General features: G+C 46.9%; 1 protein-coding gene across 33 annotated transcripts in view; it reads left to right on the top strand.

The window, feature by feature from the left end:
• The first annotated feature begins 667 nt into the window (after nucleotides 1-667).
• The window catches only part of LOC127542558 (uncharacterized), a 41967-nt gene continuing 21131 nt past the window's right edge, over nucleotides 668-21503 (top strand). For 8 of the 33 annotated variants that reach the window (XM_051968256.1, XM_051968260.1, XM_051968255.1 and 5 more), the window contains exons 1-10: nucleotides 2870-3090; nucleotides 3644-3695; nucleotides 3872-3937; nucleotides 4329-4380; nucleotides 4556-4621; nucleotides 19118-19170; nucleotides 19347-19412; nucleotides 19895-19989; nucleotides 20116-20181; nucleotides 21394-21492. Coding sequence is in view for 12 of the 33 variants with exons in the window: in XM_051968249.1 (XP_051824209.1) it covers nucleotides 12107-12143; nucleotides 12320-12385; nucleotides 12764-12815; nucleotides 12992-13057 (221 nt within the window). In the remaining 21 variants the exon portion in view is untranslated. Of the gene's footprint in view, nucleotides 719-1476; nucleotides 1538-2862; nucleotides 3091-3643; nucleotides 3696-3871; nucleotides 3938-4328; nucleotides 4381-4555; nucleotides 4622-8519; nucleotides 8547-12090; nucleotides 12144-12319; nucleotides 12386-12763; nucleotides 12816-12991; nucleotides 13058-13696; nucleotides 13756-15356; nucleotides 15424-16183; nucleotides 16253-16787; nucleotides 16841-18260; nucleotides 18342-18516; nucleotides 18583-19117; nucleotides 19171-19346; nucleotides 19413-19894; nucleotides 19990-20115; nucleotides 20182-20563; nucleotides 20667-20789; nucleotides 20859-21393; nucleotides 21493-21503 lie in introns of those variants that run through there. The other 25 variants (XM_051968254.1, XM_051968251.1, XM_051968249.1 and 22 more) reach the window with 23 other exon arrangements.

Below are 21503 nucleotides of genomic sequence, written 5' to 3'. Positions count from 1 at the left end.
TAGGGGTTCATCCTTCATATACAAATTCTAATCAACATTGCAGGGTTCCAGAGAATCCCAGATGGAAACTGTGCACAAATGCCTGTATACAGCTCTTGCGCAGAATATATCAATTACAAATATGGGGAAATTTTCTATATAACAGCAGGGAGTTCTCCTTTAAGAAAAGCTCGAGAACAGGGACAAACATAGAGAGTCCTCCCTAAAGCAACAGCTCTCATCCATGGCAGGCAGAGACACTTAGGGAAATAACAGAATTCCTCCCTGGAGAAATAACAGAATTCCTCCCTGGGGAAAGAGCGTTTTTAGGGAAAAACCCTCACCTGCACAGCAGGGGCTCCTCCATACTAAGATAGTTCTCATCCACAATTTCAGGATCCAGAGCATCACGGCTCAAAATTTTCGCTATTTTCATCTGCATAGGTCTCTGTCAGACAAATGAATTGGAAAATCTGGGAAACATTCAATGAAACAGGTAATCTGCCACAGTCAAAGAAGATAACTGATACTTGGCATGAGGAATGGGGTAAGTGAAGCAGCCCAGCAGGGGTTCTCCTTCCCAAGCTAGATCTTAGCCATTGTGGTGAGTGTAGGAAGGGATCTGGAGGGACAAGACCAAGGGTCTCCTTAACCACACGGGCCTGATTTGCAGAGGATGCGCTGGCGGCCTTCATCTGCACAGCAGGGGGTCCTCCTCCACAGACAGCTCCAGGACATGGTGAGTGATTTCTGGTTAGCCTTAAATGCAGCCCTCCCTAAAAGCCCAGCTCTCATGGGTAGCAGGGTGAGACCCTTAGCAAAATACTGGGGCTCCTCCCTAGGGAAACAGCATCCGCAAAGGGAGAGGTGGAGAGAAATACTTACTGCACTCTAGGGGTTCCTCCATCATATACCAATTTTCAAAAACATTGTTGGATTCCAGAGAACCCCAGCTGGAAATTCTCCACACATGTCTCTACACAGACCTTCCTCAGAATATACCAATTGGAAAAATGGGGAAACCTTTCATATAACAGCAGGGATTAGTCGTAAACAGAAAATCCCTGAACGTGAACAAACACAGAGAGTCCTCCCTAAAGCAACAGCTCTCATCCATGGTGGGCAGGGACACTTAGGGAAATAACAGAATTCCTCCCCAGCAAAACAGTGTGTTGGGGGAAAAGTCTCACCTGCACAGCAGGGGGTTCTCTGTACTAGTTCTCATCTACAATTTGAGGGTCCAGAGCATCACAGTTCAAAATTGTTCTATGTTCAATTGCATAGGTCTCCCTTGGAACACACTGATTGGAAAACCTGGTAATACTCCATAGATAAAGAAGCTAACTGACACTTGGCTTGAGGAATGTGGTAAGTGAAGCAGCCCTGGAAAAAGATCTCCCTCCAAAGCCAGATCTTAGCCATTGTGGTGGGTGTAAGAAGGAATCTGGAGGGACAACAGCTGAGGTCTCATCAACACAGGCCTAATTTGCAGAGGGTGCAGTGGCAGCCTTCACCTGCACAGCAGGGGGTCCTCCTCCAAAGACAGCTCCAGGACATGGTGAGTGATTTCTGAGTAGCCCTAAATCCAGCCCTCCCTAAAACCCCACCTATCAAGAGGAGCAAGAGGAGACCCTTAGGGACATATTGAGGATCCTCCGTAGGGAAACAGCATCGGAAAAGTGAGAGTTGAAGGGAAATACTTAGCTGCACTCTAGGGGTTCCTCCATCTTATGCCAATTCACAAAAACATAGTGAGGTCCAGGAGAATCCCAGATGGAAATTCTCCACAAATACCTGTATGGCGCTCTTCCACAAAATATATCAATTATAAATATGGGGAAATCATCTATAGAACAGCAGGGGGTTCTCGATACTAAGCCAGTTCTCATCCACAATTTCAGGGTCCAGAGCATCGCAGCTCAAAATTTTCCCTATATTCATCTGCATAGGTCTCCCCCAGAACAAACCAATTGGAAGACTTGGCAAACAATCAATAGAGCAGGTAATCCTGTATAGTCAAAGAAGCTAACTGAAAACTGACTTGTCAAAGGGGGTAAGTGAAGCAGCCCAGGAGGGGTTCTCCCTCCCACACTACATCTTGGCCATTGTGGTGGGTGTGGAAATGGATCTGGAGAGACAAGAGCAGGGGTCCTTACCAACACAGGCCTAATTTGCAGAGGGTGTGGGGGCAGCCTTCATCTGCACAGCAGGGGGTCCTCCTCAAAACATAGCTCCAGGACATGGTGAGTGATTTCTGTGTAGCCCTAAATGCAGCCATTTCTAAAACCCCACTTCTCAAAACAAGCAAGGGGAGACACTTAGGGAAATAATGGGGCTTTTCCTTAGGGAAACAGCATCGGGGAAGGGAGAGGTGGAGAGCAATACTTAGGTGCACTCTAGGGGTTCCTCCATTATATGCCAATTCTCCTCAACCTTGTGGGGTTCCAGACAATCCCAGCTGGGATTCCTCCACACATGTTTCTACACAGATCTTCCTCAGAATATATCATTTGGGAAAATGGGGAAATCTTCTGTAGAACAGCAGGGAATCCCCCTATATGGAAAGCTCCCGAACATGGACAAACATAGAGAGTCCTCCCTAAAGCAACAGCTCTCATCCGTGGCAGGCAGAGACACTTGGGGAAATAACAGAATTCCTTCCTGGAAAATAATAGAATTCCTCCCTGGGGAAAGACTATCTGTGGGGAAGACCCTCAGCTGCACAGCAGTGGGTCCTTCATACTAAGCCACTTCTCATCTACAATTTGAGGGTCCACAGCATCACAGGTCAAAATTTTCCCTATTTTCATCTGCATAAGCCTCCCTCAGAACATAGGGATGGGAAAACCTGGGAATCATTCAATAGAACAGGTAATTCTCAAAAGTCAAGGAAGCTAACTGACATTTGCTTGAGAAGGGGGTAAGAGAAGCAGCCCAGCAGGGGTTCTCTTCCCAAGCTAGATCTTGGCCATCGTGGTGGGTGTGGGAAGGAATCTGGAGGGACAACACGACAGGTCTTTTTACTAACATAGTCCTAATTTTCAGAGGGTACATTGGCGGCCTTCATCTGCACAGCAGGGGGTCCTCCTCCAAACACAGCTCCAGGATATGGTGAGTAGTTTCTCTGCAGCCCTAAATGCGGCCCTCCCTGAAACCCTAACTCACAAGGCGAGCATGGGGAGATCCTTAGGGAAAAACTGGGACTTCTCTATAAGGAAACGGAATCAGGAAGGGGAGAGTTGGAGAGAAATACTTACTGCACTCTAGGGTTTCCTCCATCATATGCCAATTCTCATCAACATTATGGGGTTCCAGACAATCCCAGCTGGAATTTCTCCACACATGTCTCTACACAGACTTTCCTCAGAATATATTATTTGGGAAAATGGGGAAATCTTCTGTAGAACAGCGGGGATTCCCCCTATAAGGAAAGTCACGGAATATGGACAAACATAGAGAGTCCTCCCTAAAGCAACAGCTCTCATCTATGGCGGGCAGAGACACTTAGGGAAATAACAGAATTCCTCCCCAGGGAAACTGTGTGTTGGGGGAAAAAACCCTTAGCTGCACAGGACAGGGTTCTTGATACTAAGCCAGGTCTCATATACAATTTGAGAGTCCAGAGCATCACAGCTCAAAATTTTCCCTATATTCATCTTCATAGGTCTCCCTCAGACAAATTAATTGGAAAACCTAGGAAACATTCAAGAAAACAGGTAATCCATCATAGTCAAAGAAGCTAACTGACACTTGGCTTGAGAAAGGGGTAAGTGAAGCAGCCCAGTAGGGGTTCTCCCTCCCAAGCTAGATCTTAGCCATTGTGGTGGGTGTGGGAAGGAATTTGGAGGAACAAGACCATGGGTCTCCTTCCCAACACGGGCGTAATTTGCAGAGGGTGCGGTGGCGGCCTTCATCTGCACAGCAGGGGGTCCTCCTCCAAAGACAGCTCCAGGACATGGTGAGTGATTTCTATGTAGCCTTAAATGCAGGCTTCCCTGAAACCCCAGCTCTCAAGGCGAGCAAGGGGAGACCCTTAGGGAAAAAAATGGGACTTCTCCATAGGGAAATGGAATCACGAAATGGAGAGTTGGAGAGAAATACTTACTGCATTCTAGGGGTTCCTCCCTCACATACCAATTCTCAGAAAAATTGTGGGGTTCCAGAGGATCCCAGATGGGAATTCTCCACAAATGCCTGTATAGAGCTCTTCCTCAGAATATATCAATTGCAAATATGGGGAAATCTTCTATAGAACAGCAGGGGCTCCTCCATACTAAACAAATTCTCATCTACAATTTGAGGGTCCAGAGCATCACAGCTCAAAATTTTCCCTATATTCATCTTCATAGATCTCCCTCAGACACATGGATTGGAAAAGCTGGGAAACAATCAACAGAACAGGTAATCCTCCATAATCAAAGAAGGTAACTGACACTTGCCTTGAGGAAAAGGGGAACTGAATCAACCAGCAGGGGTTCTCTCTCCCAAGCTAGGTCTTAGCCATTGTGGTGGGTGTGGGAAGGAATCTGGAGGGACAAGACCATGGGTCTTTTACTAACATAGGCCTAATTTTCAGAGGGTGCGGTGGCAGCCTTCACCTGCATGGCAGGGGGTCCTCCTCCACAGACAGCTCCAGGACATGGTGAGTGATTTCTGTGTAGCCCTTAATGCAGCCCTCCCTAAAAGCCCAGTTCTAAAGGCAAGCAAGGGAAATCTTTTAGGGAATAATGGGGTCCTCCCAAGGGAAACAGCATCATGAAAGGGAAAATTGGAGAGAAATACTTATTTCTCTCCACCATATACCAGTTCTCATCAACATTGTGGGGTTCCACAGAATCCCAGCTGGAAATTCTGCACAAATGCCTGTATAGAGCTCTTCCTCAGAATATATCAGTTACAAATATGGGGAAATCTACAGCAGGGATTCGGCCTTTAAGGAAAGCTCCCGAACGTGGACAAACATAGAGAGTCCTCCCTAAAGGACCAGCTCTCGTCCAAGGCAGCAGAGACACTTAAGGAAATAAAAGAATTCCTTCCCAGGGAAACTGTGTTGGGGGGAAAAGTCTGATCTGCACAGCAGGAGGTCCTCCATACTAAGCCAGTTCTCATTTACAATTTTAGGCTCCAGAGCATCACAGCTCAAAATTTTCCCTACATTCATCTGCATAGGTCTCGCTCAGAGAAATGGATTGGAAAACGTGGGAAACATTTAATAGAACAGGTAATCCTCCATAGTCAAAGAAGCTAACTGACACTTGGCTTGACCAAGGGGGTAAGTGAAAAAGCCCAGCAGGGGTTCTCCCTCCCAAGCTAGATCTTAGCCATCGTGGTGGGTGTGGGAAGGGATCTGGAGGGACAAGACCACGGGTCTTTTTACTAACATAGTCCTAATTTTCAGAGGGTGCCTTGGCAGCCTTCACCTGCACAGCACGGAGTCTTCCTCCAAAGACAGCTCCAGGACAGGGTGAATGATTTCTGTGTAGCCCTAAATGCAGCCCTTTCTAAAACCCCACTTCGCAAAACAAGCAAGGGGAGACACTTAGGGATATAATGTGGCTTTTCCTTAGGGAAACAGCATCGGGGAAGGGAGAGTTGGAGAAAAATACTTAGGTGCACTCTAGGGGTTCCTCCATCATATACCAATTCTCATTAACATTGTGGGCTTCCAGAGAATCCCAGATGAAAATTCTCCACAAATCCCTCTCTATAGAGACCTTCCTCAGAATATATAAATTGGAAATCTGGGAAAATCTTATGTAGAACAGCAGGGATTCTCCTATACGGAAAGCTCCCGAATATAGACATAGAGAGTTCTCTCGAAAGCACCAGCTCTCATCCATGGAGGACAGAGATACTTGGGAAAATAACAGGATTCTTCCCCAGGGAAACATTGTTTTTGGGGTTTTTTGCATAGGTTTGCATACTAAGCCAGTTCTCATGTACAATTTGAGGGGCCAGAGCATCACAGCTCAAAATTTTCCCTATGTTCTTCTGCACAGGTCTCCCTCTGACACATGAACTGAAAAAACTGGGAAACAATCAATAGTACAGGTAATCCTCCATAGTCAAAGAACCTAACTGACTCTTGGCTTGAAGAAGGGGTAAGTAAAGCAGCCCAGCAGGGGTTCTCCCTCCCAAGCTAGATCTTAGCCATTGTGGTGGGCGTAAGAAGGAACCTGGAGGGACAAGAGCAAAGGTCTCCTTACTAACACAGGCCTAATTTTCAGAGGGTACAGTGGCAGCCTTCACCTGCACAGCAGGGGGTCCTCCTCCAAAGAGCTCCAGGACATGGTGAGTGATTTCTGTGTAGCCCTAGATGCAGCCCTCCCTAAAAGCCCAGCTCTAAAGGCCAGCAAGGGGAGACACTTAGAGAAATATTGGGGCTCCTCCCTAGGGAAACACCATTATGAAAGGGAAAATTGGAGAGAAATCCTTATTTCTCACCAGCATATACCAGTTCTCACCAACACTGTGGCGTTCTAGAGAATCCCAGCTGGAAATTGTGCACAAATGACGGTATAGAACTCTTCCTCAGAATATAGCAATTACAAATATAAGGAAATCATCTGTAGAACATCAGGGATTCCTCCTATACAGAAAGCTCCCGAATATGGAGGAGCATAGAGAGTCCTCCCTAAACCACCAGCTCTCATCCATGGAAGACACAGATACTTGGGAAAATAACAGAACTCCTATCCAGGAAACCTTTAGTTGCATACTAAGCCAGTTCTCATGTACAATTTGAGGGTCCAGAGGATCATAGCTCAAAATTTTCCCTATATTCTTCTGCATAAGTCTCCCTCTGACACATGGATTGCAAACTCTGGGAAACATCCAATAGAACAGGTAATCCTCCATAGCCAAAGACACTAACTGACACTTGGCTTGAGAAGGGGGTAAGTGAAGCAGCCCAGCAGGGTTCTCCCTCCCAAGCAAGATCTTAGCTATCGTGGTGGGTATGGGAAAGGTTCTAGAGGGACAAGACCAGGGGTCTCCTTTCCAACACAGGCCTAATTTTCAGAGGGGACCTTGGCAGCCTTCATCTGCACAGCAGGAGGTCCTCCTCCAAAGACAGCTCCAGGACATGGTGAGTGATTTTTGTGTGGAACTAAAAGCAGCCCTCCCTAAAAGCACAGCTTAAAAGGTGATCAAGGGGAGACAGGGATATATTTGGGCTCCTCCCTAGGGAAACAGAATTGGAGAGAAATACTTAGGGGCACCCTAGGGTTGCCTCCATCATAATATTCTGGATTGCCCAAGAACCCCAGGTAGAAATTCTCCATAAATCTCTCTCTATACAGACCTATACAAATTTGGAAATATGGGGAACTCTTCTATAGAACAGCGGGGGGTCCTCGATAGAAAGCCATTTCACATCTACAATTTTCAGGTCCAGACCATCACAACTCAAAATTTTCCCTATATTCATGTGCATAGGTCTCCCTCAGACACATGGATTTGAAGATCTGGGAAACAATCAATAGAACAGGTAATCTGCCATAGTCAAAGAAGAAGGTAACTGACACTTGGTTTGAGGAAGGGGAGAACTGAATCACCTAGCAGGAGTTCTCCCTCCCAAGCTACATCTTAGCCACTGTGTTGGATGTGGGAAGGCATTTGGAGTGACAACAGAGGTCTCCTTACCAACATAGGTCTAATTTTCAGAGGGTGTGGTGGTGTTCTTCAACAGTACAGCAGGGGGTCCTCCTCCAAAGACAGCTCCAGAACATGGTGAGTTATTTCTGTGTAGCCCTAAATGCAGTCTTCCCTAAAAGTGCAACTCACAACGTGAGCCAGAGGAGATACTTAGGGAAATACTGGGGCATTTCCCTGGAGAAATAAAATTGGGAAAGGGAGAGTTGGAGAGAAATACTTACTGTACTCTAAGGGTTCCTGCATCATATACCAATTCCCATAAACATTGTGGCTTTCCATTGTGGAAATTCTCCACACATACCTCTATAGAACCCTCCTCAGGATGTATCATTTGGAAAAATGGGGAAATCTTCTGTCAAACATCAGGAGTCCTCCTATAACGTAAAGCTCCCGAACATGGACAAACATAGAATCCTCCCTAAAGCAACACCTCTCATCCATGGCGGGCAGAGACACTTGGGAAAATAACAGAATTCCTCCTCAGGGAAACGGTGTTGGGGGGAAAAGTCTCACCTGCACAACAGGGGATCCTCTATACTAAGCCAGTTAGCATCTACAATTTGAAGGTCCAGAGCATCACAACTCAAAATTTTCCCTATATTCATCTGGATAGGTCTCCCTCTGACAAATGCATTGGACAATGTGGAAAACATTTAATAGAATAGGTAACCCTCCATTTTCAAAGAAGCTAACTGACACTTGGCTTGAGGAAGGGGGTAAGTGAAGCAGCCCAGCAGGGGTTCTCCCCACTAAGCTACATCTTGGCCATTGTGGAGGGTGTGAAAAGGGATCTAGAGAGACAAGAAGAGCAGGTGCCTCCTTACCAACAAAGGCCTGATTTGCAGAGGGTGCAGTGGTGGCCTTCATCTTCACAGCAGGGCGTCCTCCTCCACAGACAGCTCCAGGACATGGTGAGTGATTTCTGTGTAGCCTTAAAAGCAGCCATCCCTAAAAGCCCAGATCTCAAGGTGAGCAAGGGGAAGCTGTTATGGAAATACTGGGGCTTGTCCCAAGGGAACCAGCATCAGGATAGGGAGAGTTGGAGAGAAATACTTGGGGTTTCTCCATCATTTACCAATTATCATCAACATTGTGAAGTTCCAGAGAGTCCCAGATGGAAATTCTCCACAAATGTCTCTATATAGACTGTCCTTAGAATATATCAATTGCAAATACGGGGAAATCTTCTATAGAACAGCAGGGGGTCCTTCGATAGTAAGCCATTCTAATCCTGTATAGTCAAAGAAGCTAACTGAAAACTGGCTTGTCGAAGGGGTAAGTGAAGCAGCCCAGCAGGGGTTCTCCCTTCAAAGCTAGAACTTAGCCATTGTGGTGGGTGTGGGAAGGGATCTGGAAAGACAAGACCAAGGATCTCCTTATCAACACAGGCCTAATTTTCAGAGGGTACAGTGGTGGCCTTCATCTACACAGCAGGGGGTCCTCCTCCAAAGAGCTCCAGGACATGGTGAGTGATTTCTGTGCAGTCCTGAATGCAGTCCTCTCTGAAACCCCAGCTCTAAAGTCCAGCAAGGGGAGACACTTAGGGAAATACTGGGGCTCCTCCCTAGGGAAACGCCATCATGAAAGGGAAAATTGGAGAGAAATCCTTATTTCTCACCAGCATATACCAGTTCTCACCAACACTGTGGTGTTCTAGAGAATCCCAGCTGGAAATTTTGCACAAATGGCTGTATAGAGCTCTTCCTCAGAACATATCAGTTACAAATATAAGGAAATCATCTGTAGAATAGCAGGGATTTCTCCTATATGGAAAGCTCCCGAATATAGAGAAGCATAGAGAGTCCTCCCTAAAGCACCAGCTCTCATCCATGGGGGGCAGAGACACTTAGGGAATTAACAAATTCCTCCAGAGTGTCTTCGGGGAAAACCTTCAGCTGCATACTAGTCCTCCATACTAAGCCAGTTCTCATCTACATTTGAGGATCCAGAGCATCACAGTTCAAAATTTTCCCTATATTCATCTTCATAGGTCTCCCTCAGGACACAAGGATTGGAAAACCTGGAAAACATTCAATAGACCAGGTAATCCGCCATAGTCAAAGAAGCTAACTGACACTTGGCTTGAGGAAGGGGTAAGTGAAGCAACCCAGCGGGGGTTCTCCCTCCCAACCTACATCTTAGCCATCGTGGTGGGTGTGGGAAGGGATCTGGAGGGAGAAGAGCAGAGGTCTCCTTACCAACACAAGCCTAATTTGCAGAGGGTGAGCTGGCGGCCTTCATCTGCCCAGCAGGGCGTCCTCTTCCACAGACAGCTCCAGGACATGGTGAGTGATTTCTGGGTAGCCCTAAATGCAGCCCTCCCTAAAACCCCAGCTATCATGGGTTGCAGAGGGAGACCCTTAGGGAAATACTGGGGCTCCTCCCTAGAAAAACAGCAGCGGGAAAGGGAGACTTGGAAAGAAATACTACACTCTAGGGGTTCCTCCATCATGTACCGGTTCTCATCAACATTGTGGGGTTCCAGAGAACTCCAGCTGGAAATTCTCCACATGTCTGCATACAGATGTTTCTCAGAATATTTCAATTGGAAAAAAAGTTAAATCTTCTGTAGAAAAGCAGGGATTCCTCATATACGGAAAGTCCCCGAACATGGAGAAACATAGAGAGTCCTCCCTAAAGCGACAGCTCTTATCCATGTGCAGGCAGAGATACTTGGGAAAATAACAGAATTCCTCCCTAGGGAAAGACTGTCTTGGGGGGAAACCCTTAGCTGGATACTAAGCCAGGTCTCATCTACAATTTCAGCGTCCAGAGCATCACAGCTCAAATGTTTCCCGATATTCATCTTCCCAGGTCTCCCTCGGACAAATGCATTGGAAAACATAGGTAACAATTAATACAGGTAATCCTCCAGAGTCAAAGAAGCTAACTGACACTTGGCTTTAAGAAGGGGTAAGTGAAGCAGCCCAGCAGGGGTTCTCCCTCCCCAGCTAGATCTTAGCCATTGTGGTGGGTGTGGGAGGGATCTGGAGGAACAAGACCAGGTACCTCCTTACCAACACAGGCCTAATTTGCAGAGGGTGCAGTGGCGGCCTTCACATGCACAGCAGGGGGTCCTCCTCCAAAGACAGCTCCACGACATGGTGAGTGATTTCTGTGTACCCCTAAATGCAGCCCTTTCTAAAACCCCACTTCTCAAAACAAGCAAGGGGAGACACTTAGGGAAATAATGGGGCTTTTCCTCAGGCAAACAGCATGGGGAAGAGAGAGTTGGAGAGAAATACTTAGGTGCCCTCTGGGGTTTCCTGCATCATATACCAATTCTCCTCAACATTGTGGGGTTCCAGAGAATCCCAGATGGAAATTCTCCACAAATCCCTCTCTATAGAGACCTTCCTCAGAATATATAAATTGGAAATCTGGGAAAATCTTATGTAGAACAGCAGGGATTCCTCCTATATGGAAAACTCCCGAATATAGACAACCATAGAGAGTCCTCCCTAAAGCACCAGCTCTCATCCATGGAGGACAGAGATACTTGGGAAAATAACAGAATTCCTCCCTGGGGAAAGACTGTCTTGGGGGAAACCCTTAGCTGGATACTAAGCCAGGTCTCATCTACAATTTCAGCGTCCAGAGCATCACAGCTCAAAATTTTCCCTTTATTCATCTGCACAGGTCTCCCTTAGACAAATTCATTGGAAAACATAGGTAACAATTAATACAGGTAATCCCCCAGAGTCAAAGAAGCTAACACTTGGCTTGAGAAAGGGGTGGGTGAAGCAGCCCTGCAGGGGTTCTCCCTCCCAAACTACATCATAGCCATCGAGGTGGGTGTGGGAAGGAATCTGGAGGGACAAGACCACGGGTCTTTTTACTAATATAGTCCTAATTTTCACAGGGTGCCTTGGTGGCCTTCACCTGCACAGCAGGGGGTCCTCCTCCAAAGACAGCTCCAGGACATGGTGAGTGATTTCTGTGTAGCCCTTAATGCAGCCCTCCCTAAAAGCCCAACTTTAAAGGCAAGAAAGGGAAAACTTTTAGGGAATAATGAGGGTCCTCCCAAGGGAAATGGCATCACAAAAGGGAAAATTGGAGAGAAATACTTATTTCTCTCCACCATATACCAGTTCTCATCAACATTGTGGGGTTCCACAGAATCCCAGCTGGAAATTCTGCACAAATGCCTGTATAGAGCTTTTCCTCAGAATATATCAGTTACAAATATGGGGAAATCTACAGCAGGGATTCTGCCTTTAAGGAAAGCTCCCGGACATGGACAAACATAGAGAGTCCTCCCTAAAGGAACAGCTCTCCTCCATGGCAGGCAGAGACACTTAGCAAAATAACAGAATTCCTCCCCAGGGAAACTCAGTGTTGGGGGAAAAGTCTCACCTGCACAGCAGGGGGTCCTCCATACTAAGCCAGTTCTCATGTACAATTTGAGGGGCCAGAGCATCACAGCTCAAAATGTTCCCTATGTTCTTCTGCATAGGTCTCCCTCTGACACATGGATTGGAAAACCTGGGAAATAATCAATAGTACAGGTAATCCTCCATAGTCAAAGAACCTAACTGACTGGTGGCTTGAAGAAGGGGTAAGTGAAGCAGCCCAGCAGGGGTTCTCCCTCCCAACCTAGATCTTAGCCATTGTGGTGGGCGTAAGAAGGAACCTGGAGGGACAAGAGCAAAGGTCTCCTTACTAACACAGGCCTAATTTTCAGAGGGTGCGGTGGCGGCCTTCACCTGCACAGGAGGAGGTCTGCGTACAAAGACAGGTCAAGGACGTGGTGAGTGATTTCTATGTAGCCCTAAATGAAGCCCTCCCTAAAAGCCCAGCTCTAAAGGCCAGCAAGGGGAGACACTTAGGGAAATACTGGGTCTCCTCCCTAGGGAAACACCATCATGAAAGGGAAAATTGGAGAGAAATCCTTATTTCTCTCCAGCATATACGAGTTCTCATCAACATTGTGGGGTTCTAGAGAATCCCAGCTGGAAATTGTGCACAAATGCCTATATAGAGCTTTTCCTCAGAATATAGCAATTGCAAATATGGATAAATCATCTATAGAACAGCAGGGGCTCCTCCATACTAAACAAGTTCTCATCTAAAATTTGAGGGTGCAGAGCATCACAGCTCAAAATTTTCCCTATATTCATCTTCATAGGTCTCCCTCAGACACATGGATTGGAAAAGCTGGGAAACAATCAACAGAACAGGTAATCCTCCATAATCAAAGAGGGTAACTGACACTTGGCTTGAGGAAGAGGGAACCTAAATCACCCAGCAGGGGTTCTCTCTCCCAAGCTAGGTCTTAGCCATTGTGGTGGGGGTGGGAAGGGATCTGGAGGGACAAGACCAAGGGTCTCCTTATAAACACGGGCCTGATTTGCAGAGGGTGCAGTGGCAGCCTTCACCTGCACAGCAGGGGGTCCTCCTCCAAAGACTGCTCCAGGACATGGTGAGTGATTTCTGGGTAGCCTTAAATGCAGCCCTCCCTGAAACCACAGCTCTCAAGGCCAGCAAGGGAAAACTTTTAGGGAAATAATGGGGATCCTCCCAAGGGAAAGAGCATTGGGAAAGGGAGAGTTGGAGAGAAATACTTACTGTACTCTAGGGGTTCCTCCATCATATACAAATTCTCACCAACATTGTGAGCATCCAGAGAACCCCAGCTGGAACTTCTCCTCAAATGCCTCTATAGAGCTCTTCCTCAGAATATAGCCATGAGAAATATGAGGAAATATTCCTCCCCAGGGAAACAGTGTATTGGGGGAAAACCCTTAGCTGGACACTAAGCCAGTTCTCATCTACAATTTGAGGATCCACAACATAACACCTCAAAATTTACTCCTTATTCATCAGCATACGTCTCCCTCAGACACGCAGATTAGAGAACCTGGGAAACATTCAAGAGAACAGGTAATCCCGTATAATCAAAGAAGCTAACTGAAAACTGGCTTACCTAAGTGGTAAGTGCAGCCCAGCAGGGGTTCTCCCTCCCAAAGTAGATCTTGGCCATTGGTAGCTGTGGGAAGGGAACTGGAAGGACAAGACCAGGGGTCTCCTTACCAACACAGGCCTAATTTGCAGAGGGTGCGGCGGCGGCCTTCATCTGCCCAGCAGGGGGTCCTCCTCCAAAGACTGCTCCAGGACATGGTGAGTGATTTCTGGGTAGCCTTAAATGCAGCCCTCCCTGAAACCACAGCTCTCAAGGCCAGCAAGGGAAAACTTTTAGGGAAATACTGGGGCTCCTTCCTAGGGAAACAGCATTGGGAAAGGGAGAGGTGGAGAGAAATACTTACTGCACTCTAGGGGTTCCTCCATCATATACTAGTTGTCATCAATATTGTGGGGTTCCAGAGAACTCCAGCTGGAAATTCTGCACATGTCTCCATACAGACGTTTCTCAGAATATTTCAATTGGAAAAAAAAGGGAAATCTTCTGTAGAAAAGCAGGGATTCCTCATACACGGAAAGTTCTCGAACATGGACAAACATAGAGAGTCCTCCCTAAAGCAACAGCTCTCATCCATTTGCGGGCAGAGATACTTGGGAAAATAACAGAATTCCACCCTGAGGGAAGACTGTCTTAGGGGGAAACCCTTAGCTGGATACTAAGCCAGGTCTCATCTACAATTTGAGGGTCCAGAGCATCACAGCTCAAAATTTTCCCTATATTCATCTGCATAGGTCTCCCTCAGAACAAATGGATTGGAAAATATGGGAAACATTTAATAGAACAGGTAATCCTCCATAGTCAAAGAAGCTAACTGACACTTGGCTTGAGGAAGGGGTAAGTGAAGCAGCCCAGCGGGGGTTCTCCCTCCCAAGCTAGATCTTAGCCATCGTGGTGGGTGTGGGAAGGGATCTGGAGGGAGAAGAGCAGAGGTCTCCTTACCAACACAGGCCTGATTTTCAGAGGGTGTGCTGGCGGCCTTCATCTGCCCAGCAGGGCGTCCTCCTCCACAGACAGCTCTAGGACATGGTGAGTGATTTCTGTGTAGCCCTAAATGCAGCCCTCCCTAAAACCCCAGCTCCCATGGGTTGCAGGGGGAGACACTTAGGGAAATACTGGGGCTCCTCCCTAGGGAAACAGCATCAGGAAAGGGAGACTTGGAGAGAAATACTTAGCTGAACTCTAGGGGCTCCTCCATCATATACCAGTTCTCATCAACATTGTGGGGTTCCAGAGAATTCCAGCTGGAAATTCTCCACACATGTCTCCATACAGACGTTTCTCATTATATCAATAGGTAAAAAGGGGAAATCTTCTGTAGAAATGCAGGCATTTCTCATATACAGAAAGTCCCCAAACATAGACAGAGTCCTCCCTAAAGCAACAGCTGTCATCCATGGTGGGCAGGGACACTTAGGGAAATAAAAGAATTCCTCCCCAGCAAAACAGTGTGTTGGGGGAAAAGTCTCAACTGCAGAGCAGGGGGTCCTCCATACTAAGGCAGTTCTCATCTACAATTTGAGGTTCAAGAGCATCACAGCTCAAAATTTTCCCTATATGCATCTGCATAGGTCTCCCTCAGAACAAATGGATTGGAAAATATGGGAAACATTTAATAGAACAGGTAATCCTCCATAGTCAAAGAAGCTAACTTGACACTTGGCTTGAGGAAGGGGGTAAGGGAAGCAGCCCAGCAGGGGTTCTCCCTCCCCAGCTAGATCTTAGCCATTGTTATGGGGGTGAGAAGGGATCTGGAGGGACAAGACCAGGGGTCTCCTTACCAACAAAGGCCTAATTTTCAGAGGGTGCCTTGGCAGCCTTCACCTGCACAGCAGGGGGTCCTCCTCCAAAGACAGCTCCAGGACATGGTGAGTGGTTTCTGTGTAGCCCTAAATGCGGCCCTCCCTGAAACCCCAACTCACAAGGCGAGCATGGGGAGATCCTTAGGGAAAAACTGGGACTTCTCCATAGGGAAACGGAATCAGGAAAGGGAGAGTTGGAGAGAAATACTTACTGCACTCTAGGGGTTCCTCCCTCACATACCAATTCTCAAAAACATTGTGGATTTCTAGAGTATCCCAGCGGGAAATTCTCCACACATGTTTCTACACAGACCTTCCTCAGAATACATCAATTGGAAAAATGGGGAAATCTTCTGTAGAACAGAGGGGATTCCTCATATAGGGAAAGTCACCGAATATGGACAAACATAGAGAGTCCTCCCTAAAGCATCAGCTCTCATCCATGGCGGGCAGAGACACTTAGGAAAATAACAAAATTCCTCCCCAGGGAAAACAGTGTGTTGAGAGAAAACACCTAGCTGGATACTAAGCCAGTCTTCATTTAAAATTTGAGGGTCCAGAGCATCACAGCTCAAAATTTTCCCTTTATTCATCTGCACAGGTCTCCCTTAGACAAATTCATTGGAAAACATGGGAAACATTCAATAGAACAGGTAAGCCTCCATAGTCAAAGAAGCTAACTGACACTTGACTTGATCAAGGGGGTAAGTGAAGCAGCCCAGCAGGGGTTCTCCTCCCAAGCTAGATCTTAGCAATTGGGGTGAGTGTAGGAAGGGATCTGGAGGGACAAGACCAAGGGTCTCCTTACCAACATGGGCCTGATTTGCAGAGGGTGCGCTGGCGGCCTTCATCTGCACAGCAGGGGGTCCTCCTCCAAAGACAGCTTCAGGACATGGTGAGTGATTTCTGTGTAGCCCGAAATGAGGCCCTCCCTGAAACTCCAACTCATAAGGCGAGCATGTGGAGATCCTTAGGGAAAAACTGGGACTTCTCCATAGGGAAACGGAATCAGGAAAGGGAGAGGTGGAGAGAAATACTTACTGCACTCTAGGGGTTCCTCCATCATATACTAGTTGTCATCAATATTGTGGGGTTCCAGAGAACTCCAGCTGGAAATTCTGCACATGTCTCCATACAGACGTTTCTCAGAATATTTCAATTGGAAAAAAAAGGGGAAATCTTCTGTAGAAAAGCAGGGATTCCTCATACACGGAAAGTTCTCGAACATGGACAAACATAGAGAGTCCTCCCTAAAGCAACAGCTCTCATCCATTTGCGGGCAGAGATACTTGGGAAAATAACAGAATTCCACCCTGAGGGAAGACTGTCTTAGGGGGAAACCCTTAGCTGGATACTAAGCCAGGTCACATCTACAATTTTAGGTTCCAGAGCATCACAACTCAAAATTTTCCCTATATTCATCTGCATAGGTCTCCCTCAGAACAAATGGATTGGAAAATATGGGATACATTTAATAGAACAGGTAATCCTCCATAGTCAAAGAAGCTAACTGACACTTGGCTTGAGAAGTGGGGTAAGTGAAGCAGCCCAGCAGGGGTTCTCCCTCCCAAGCTAGATCTTAGCCATTGTGGTGGGTGTGGGAAGGGATCTGGAGGGACAAGACCACGGGTCTTTTACTAACATAGGCCTAATTTTCAGAGGGTGCCTTGGCAGCCTTCATCTGCACAGCAGGGGGTCCTCCTCCAAACACAGCTCCAGGATATGGTGAGTGGTTTCTGTGTAGCCCGAAATGAGGCCCTCCCTGAAACTCCAACTCATAAGGCGAGCATGTGGAGATCCTTAGGGAAAAACTGGGACTTCTCCATAGGGAAACGGAATCAGGAAAGGGAGAGTTGGAGAGAAATACTTACTGCACTCTAGGGGTTCCTCCCTCACATACCAATTCTCAAAAACATTGTGGATTTCTAGAGAATCCCAGCGGGAAATTTTCCACACATGTTTCTACAAAGACCTTCCTCAGAATACATCAATTGGAAAAATGGGGAAATCTTCTGTAGAACAGAGGGGATTCCTCATGTAGGGAAAGTCACCGAATATGGACAAACATAGAGAGTCCTCCCTAAAGCATCAGCTCTCATCCATGGCGAGCAGAGACACTTAGGAAAATAAGAAAATTCCTCCCCAGGGAAAACAGTGTGTTGAGAGAAAACACCTAGCTGGATACTAAGGCAGTCCTCATTTAAAATTTGAGGGTCCAGAGCATCACAGCTCAAAATTTTCCCTTTATTCATCTGCACCGGTCTCCCTCAGACAAATTCATTGGAAAACATGGGAAACATTCAATAGAACAGGTAATCCTCCATAGTCAAAGAACCTAACTGACTGGTGGCTTGAAGAAGGGGTAAGTGAAGCAGCCCAGCAGGGGTTCTCCCTCCCAACCTAGATCTTAGCCATTGTGGTGGGCGTAAGAAGGAACCTGGAGGGACAAGAGCAAAGGTCTCCTTACTAACACAGGCCTAATTTTCAGAGGGTGCGGTGGCGGCCTTCACCTGCACAGGAGGAGGTCTGCGTACAAAGACAGGTCAAGGACGTGGTGAGTGATTTCTATGTAGCCCTAAATGAAGCCCTCCCTAAAAGGGCAGCTCTAAAGGCCAGCAAGGGGAGACACTTAGGGAAATACTGGGTCTCCTCCCTAGGGAAACACCATCATGAAAGGGAAAATTGGAGAGAAATACTTATTTCTCACCAACATAGACCAGTTCTCACCAACACTGTGGCGTTCTAGAGAATCCCAGCTGGAAATTGTGCACAAATGCCTGTATAGAGCTCTTCCTCAGAATATAGCAATTGCAAATATGGAGAAATCGTCTACAGAACAGCAGGGGCTCCTCCATACTAAACAAGTTCTCATCTAAAATTTCAGGGTGCAGAGCATCACAGCTCAAAATTGTCCCTGTATTCATCTTCATAGGTCTCCCTCAGACACATGGATTGGAAAAGCTGGGGAAAAATCAACAGAACAGGTAATCCTCCATAATCAAAGAAGGTAACTGACACTTGGCTTGAGGAAGAGGGAACCTAAATCACCCAGCAGGAGTTCTCTCTCCCAAGCTAGGTCTTAGCCATTGTGGTGGGTGTGGGAAGGAATCTGGAGGGACAAGACCATGGGTCTTTTACTAACATAGGCCTAATTTTCAGAGGGTGCGGTGGCAGCCTTCACCTGCATGGCAGGGGGTCCTCCTCCACAGACAGCTCCAGGACATGGTGAGTGATTTCTGTGTAGCCCTTAATGCAGCCCTCCCTAAAAGCCCAGTTCTAAAGGCAAGCAAGGGAAATCTTTTAGGGAATAATGGGGTCCTCCCAAGGGAAACAGCATCATGAAAGGGAAAATTGGAGAGAAATACTTATTTCTCTCCACCATATACCAGTTCTCATCAACATTGTGGGGTTCCACAGAATCCCAGCTGGAAATTCTGCACAAATGCCTGTATAGAGCTCTTCCTCAGAATATATCAGTTACAAATATGGGGAAATCTTCTATAGAACAGCAGGGATTCTGCCTTTAAGGAAAGCTCCCGGACATGGACAAACATAGAGAGTCCACCCTAAAGGACCAGCTCTCGTCCAAGGCAGCAAAGACACTTAAGGAAATAAAAGAATTCCTTCCCAGGGAAACTGTGTTGGGGGGAAAAGTCTGATCTGCACAGCAGGAGGTCTTCCATACTAAGCCAGTTCTCATCTACAATTTTAGGCTCCAGAGCATCACAGCTCAAAATTTTCCCTATATTCATCTGCATAGGTCTCCCTCAGAACAAATGGATTGGAAAATATGGGATACATTTAATAGAACAGGTAATCCTCCATAGTCAAAGAAGCTAACTGACACTTGGCTTGAGAAAGGGGTAAGTAAAGCAGCCCAGCAGGGAGTCTCCCTCCCAAGCTAGATCTTAGCCATCGTGGTGGGTGTGGGAAGGGATCTGGAGGGAGAAGAGCAGAGGTCTCCTTACCAACACAGGCCTGATTTTCAGAGGGTGCCATGGCAGCCTTCATCTGCACAGCAGGGGTTCCTTCTCCACAGACAACTCCAGGACATGGTGAGTGATTTCTATGTAGCCCTAAATGCGGCCCTCCCTAAAACCCCAGCTCTCAAGGCAAGCAAGGGGAGACACTTTGGGCAATCCTGGGGCTCCTCCCTAGGGAAACAGCATCAGGAAAGGGAGACTTGGAGAGAAATATTTAGCTGAACTCTAGGGGCTCCTCCATTATATACCAGTTCTCATCAACATTGTGGGGTTCCAGACAACTCCAGCTGGAAATTCTCCACACGTCTCCATACAGACATTTCTCATTATATCAATAGGTAAAAAGGGGAAATCTTCTGTAGAAAAGCAGGCATTCCTTGTATACAGAAAGTCCCCAAACATAGAAAAACAGAGAGTCCTCCCTAAAGCAACAGCTGTCATCCATGTGCGGGCAGAGACACTTGGGAAAATAACAGAATTCCACCCTGGGGGAAGACTGTCTTGGGGGGAAACCCTTAGCTGGATACTAAGCCAGGTCTCATCTACAATTTCAGTGTCCAGAGCATCACAGCTCAAATGTTTCCCAACATCTTCCCAAGTCTCCCTCATAAAAATTGTTTTCAAAGAATCTAACAAGCTTGAGGAAGGGGTAAGTGAAGCAGCCCAGCAGGGGTTCTCCCTCCCAAGCTAGATCTTAGCCATCGTGGTGGGTGTGGGAAGGGATCTGGAGGGACAAGACCACGAGTCTTTTTACTAACATAGTCCTAATTTTCAGAGGGCGCCTTGGCAGCCTTCACCTGCACATCAGGGGGTCCTCCTCCACAGACAGCTCCAGGACATGGTGAGTGATTTCTGTGTAGCCCTAAATGCAGCCCTTTCTAAAAGCCCAGCTCTCATAGGTAGCAGGTTGAGACCCTTCAGGACATACTGGGGAATGTTCTAAGGGAAACAGCATCGGGAAAGGGAGAGTTGGGGAGAAATACTGACTGCACTCTAGGGGTTTGTGCATCACATACCAATTCTCATCAACATTCTGGGTTCCAGAGAACCCCAGGTGGAAATTCTCCACAAATCTCTCTCTATACAGACCTATACAGATTTGGAAATATGGGGAAATCTTCTATAGAACAGCGGGGCGTCCTCGATAGAAAGCCATTTCACATCTACAATTTTCAGGTTCAGACCATCATAACTCAAAATTTTCCCTATATTCATCTACATAGGTCTCCCTCTGACAAATGCATTGGAAAATGTGGGAAACATTTAAAAGAACAGGTAACCCTCCATTTTCAAAGAAGCTAACTGACACTTGGCTTGAGGAAGGGGGTAAGTGAAGCAGCCCAGCAGGGGTTCTCCCTCCCAAAGTAGATCTTGGCCATTGTGGTGGGTGTGGGAAGGAATTTGGAGGAACAAGACCAGGGTTCTCCTTACCAATACAGGCCTAATTTGCAGAGGGTGCAGTGGTGGCCTTCATCTGCCCAGCAGGGGGTCCTCCTCCAAAGAGTGCTCCAGGCCAGGGTGAGTGATTTCTGTGTAGCCCTAAATGCAGCCCTTTCTAAAACCCCACTTCTCAAAACAAGCAAGGGGAGAACATTAGGGAAATACTGGGGCTCCTGCCTAGGGAAACAGCATCGGGAAAGGGAGAGGTGGAGAGAAATACTTACTGCACTCTAGGGGTTCCTCCATCATGTACCAGTTCTCATCAACATTGTGGGGTTCCAGAGAACTCCAGCTGGAAATTCTCCACACATGTCTCTATACAAACTTTTCTTAGAATATATCAATTGGAAAAAAAGGGAAATCTTCTGTAGAAAAGCAGGAATTCCTCATATGCAGAAAGTCCCCGAACATGGACAAACAGAGAGAGTCCTCCCTAAAGGAACAGCTCTCATTCAAGTGCGGGCAGACACACTTAGCAAAATAACAGAATTCCTCCCTGGGGAAAGACTGTCTTGGGGGAAAACCCTGAGCTGGATACTAAGCCAGGTCTCATCTACAATTTCAGCGTCCAGAGCATCACAGCTCAAATGTTTCCCGATATTCATCTTCCCAGGTCTCCCTCGGACAAATGCATTGGAAAACATAGGTAACAATTAATACAGGTAATCCTCCAGAGTCAAAGAAGCTAACTGACACTTGGCTTTAAGAAGGGGTAAGTGAAGC

This window comes from Antechinus flavipes, chromosome X (assembly GCF_016432865.1).
Source record: "Antechinus flavipes isolate AdamAnt ecotype Samford, QLD, Australia chromosome X, AdamAnt_v2, whole genome shotgun sequence".
In the NCBI taxonomy this organism is placed as follows: domain Eukaryota; kingdom Metazoa; phylum Chordata; class Mammalia; order Dasyuromorphia; family Dasyuridae; genus Antechinus; species Antechinus flavipes.
The sequence above is the reverse complement of the archived record's forward strand: the minus strand, read 5'-3'. Positions and strand labels throughout refer to the sequence as shown.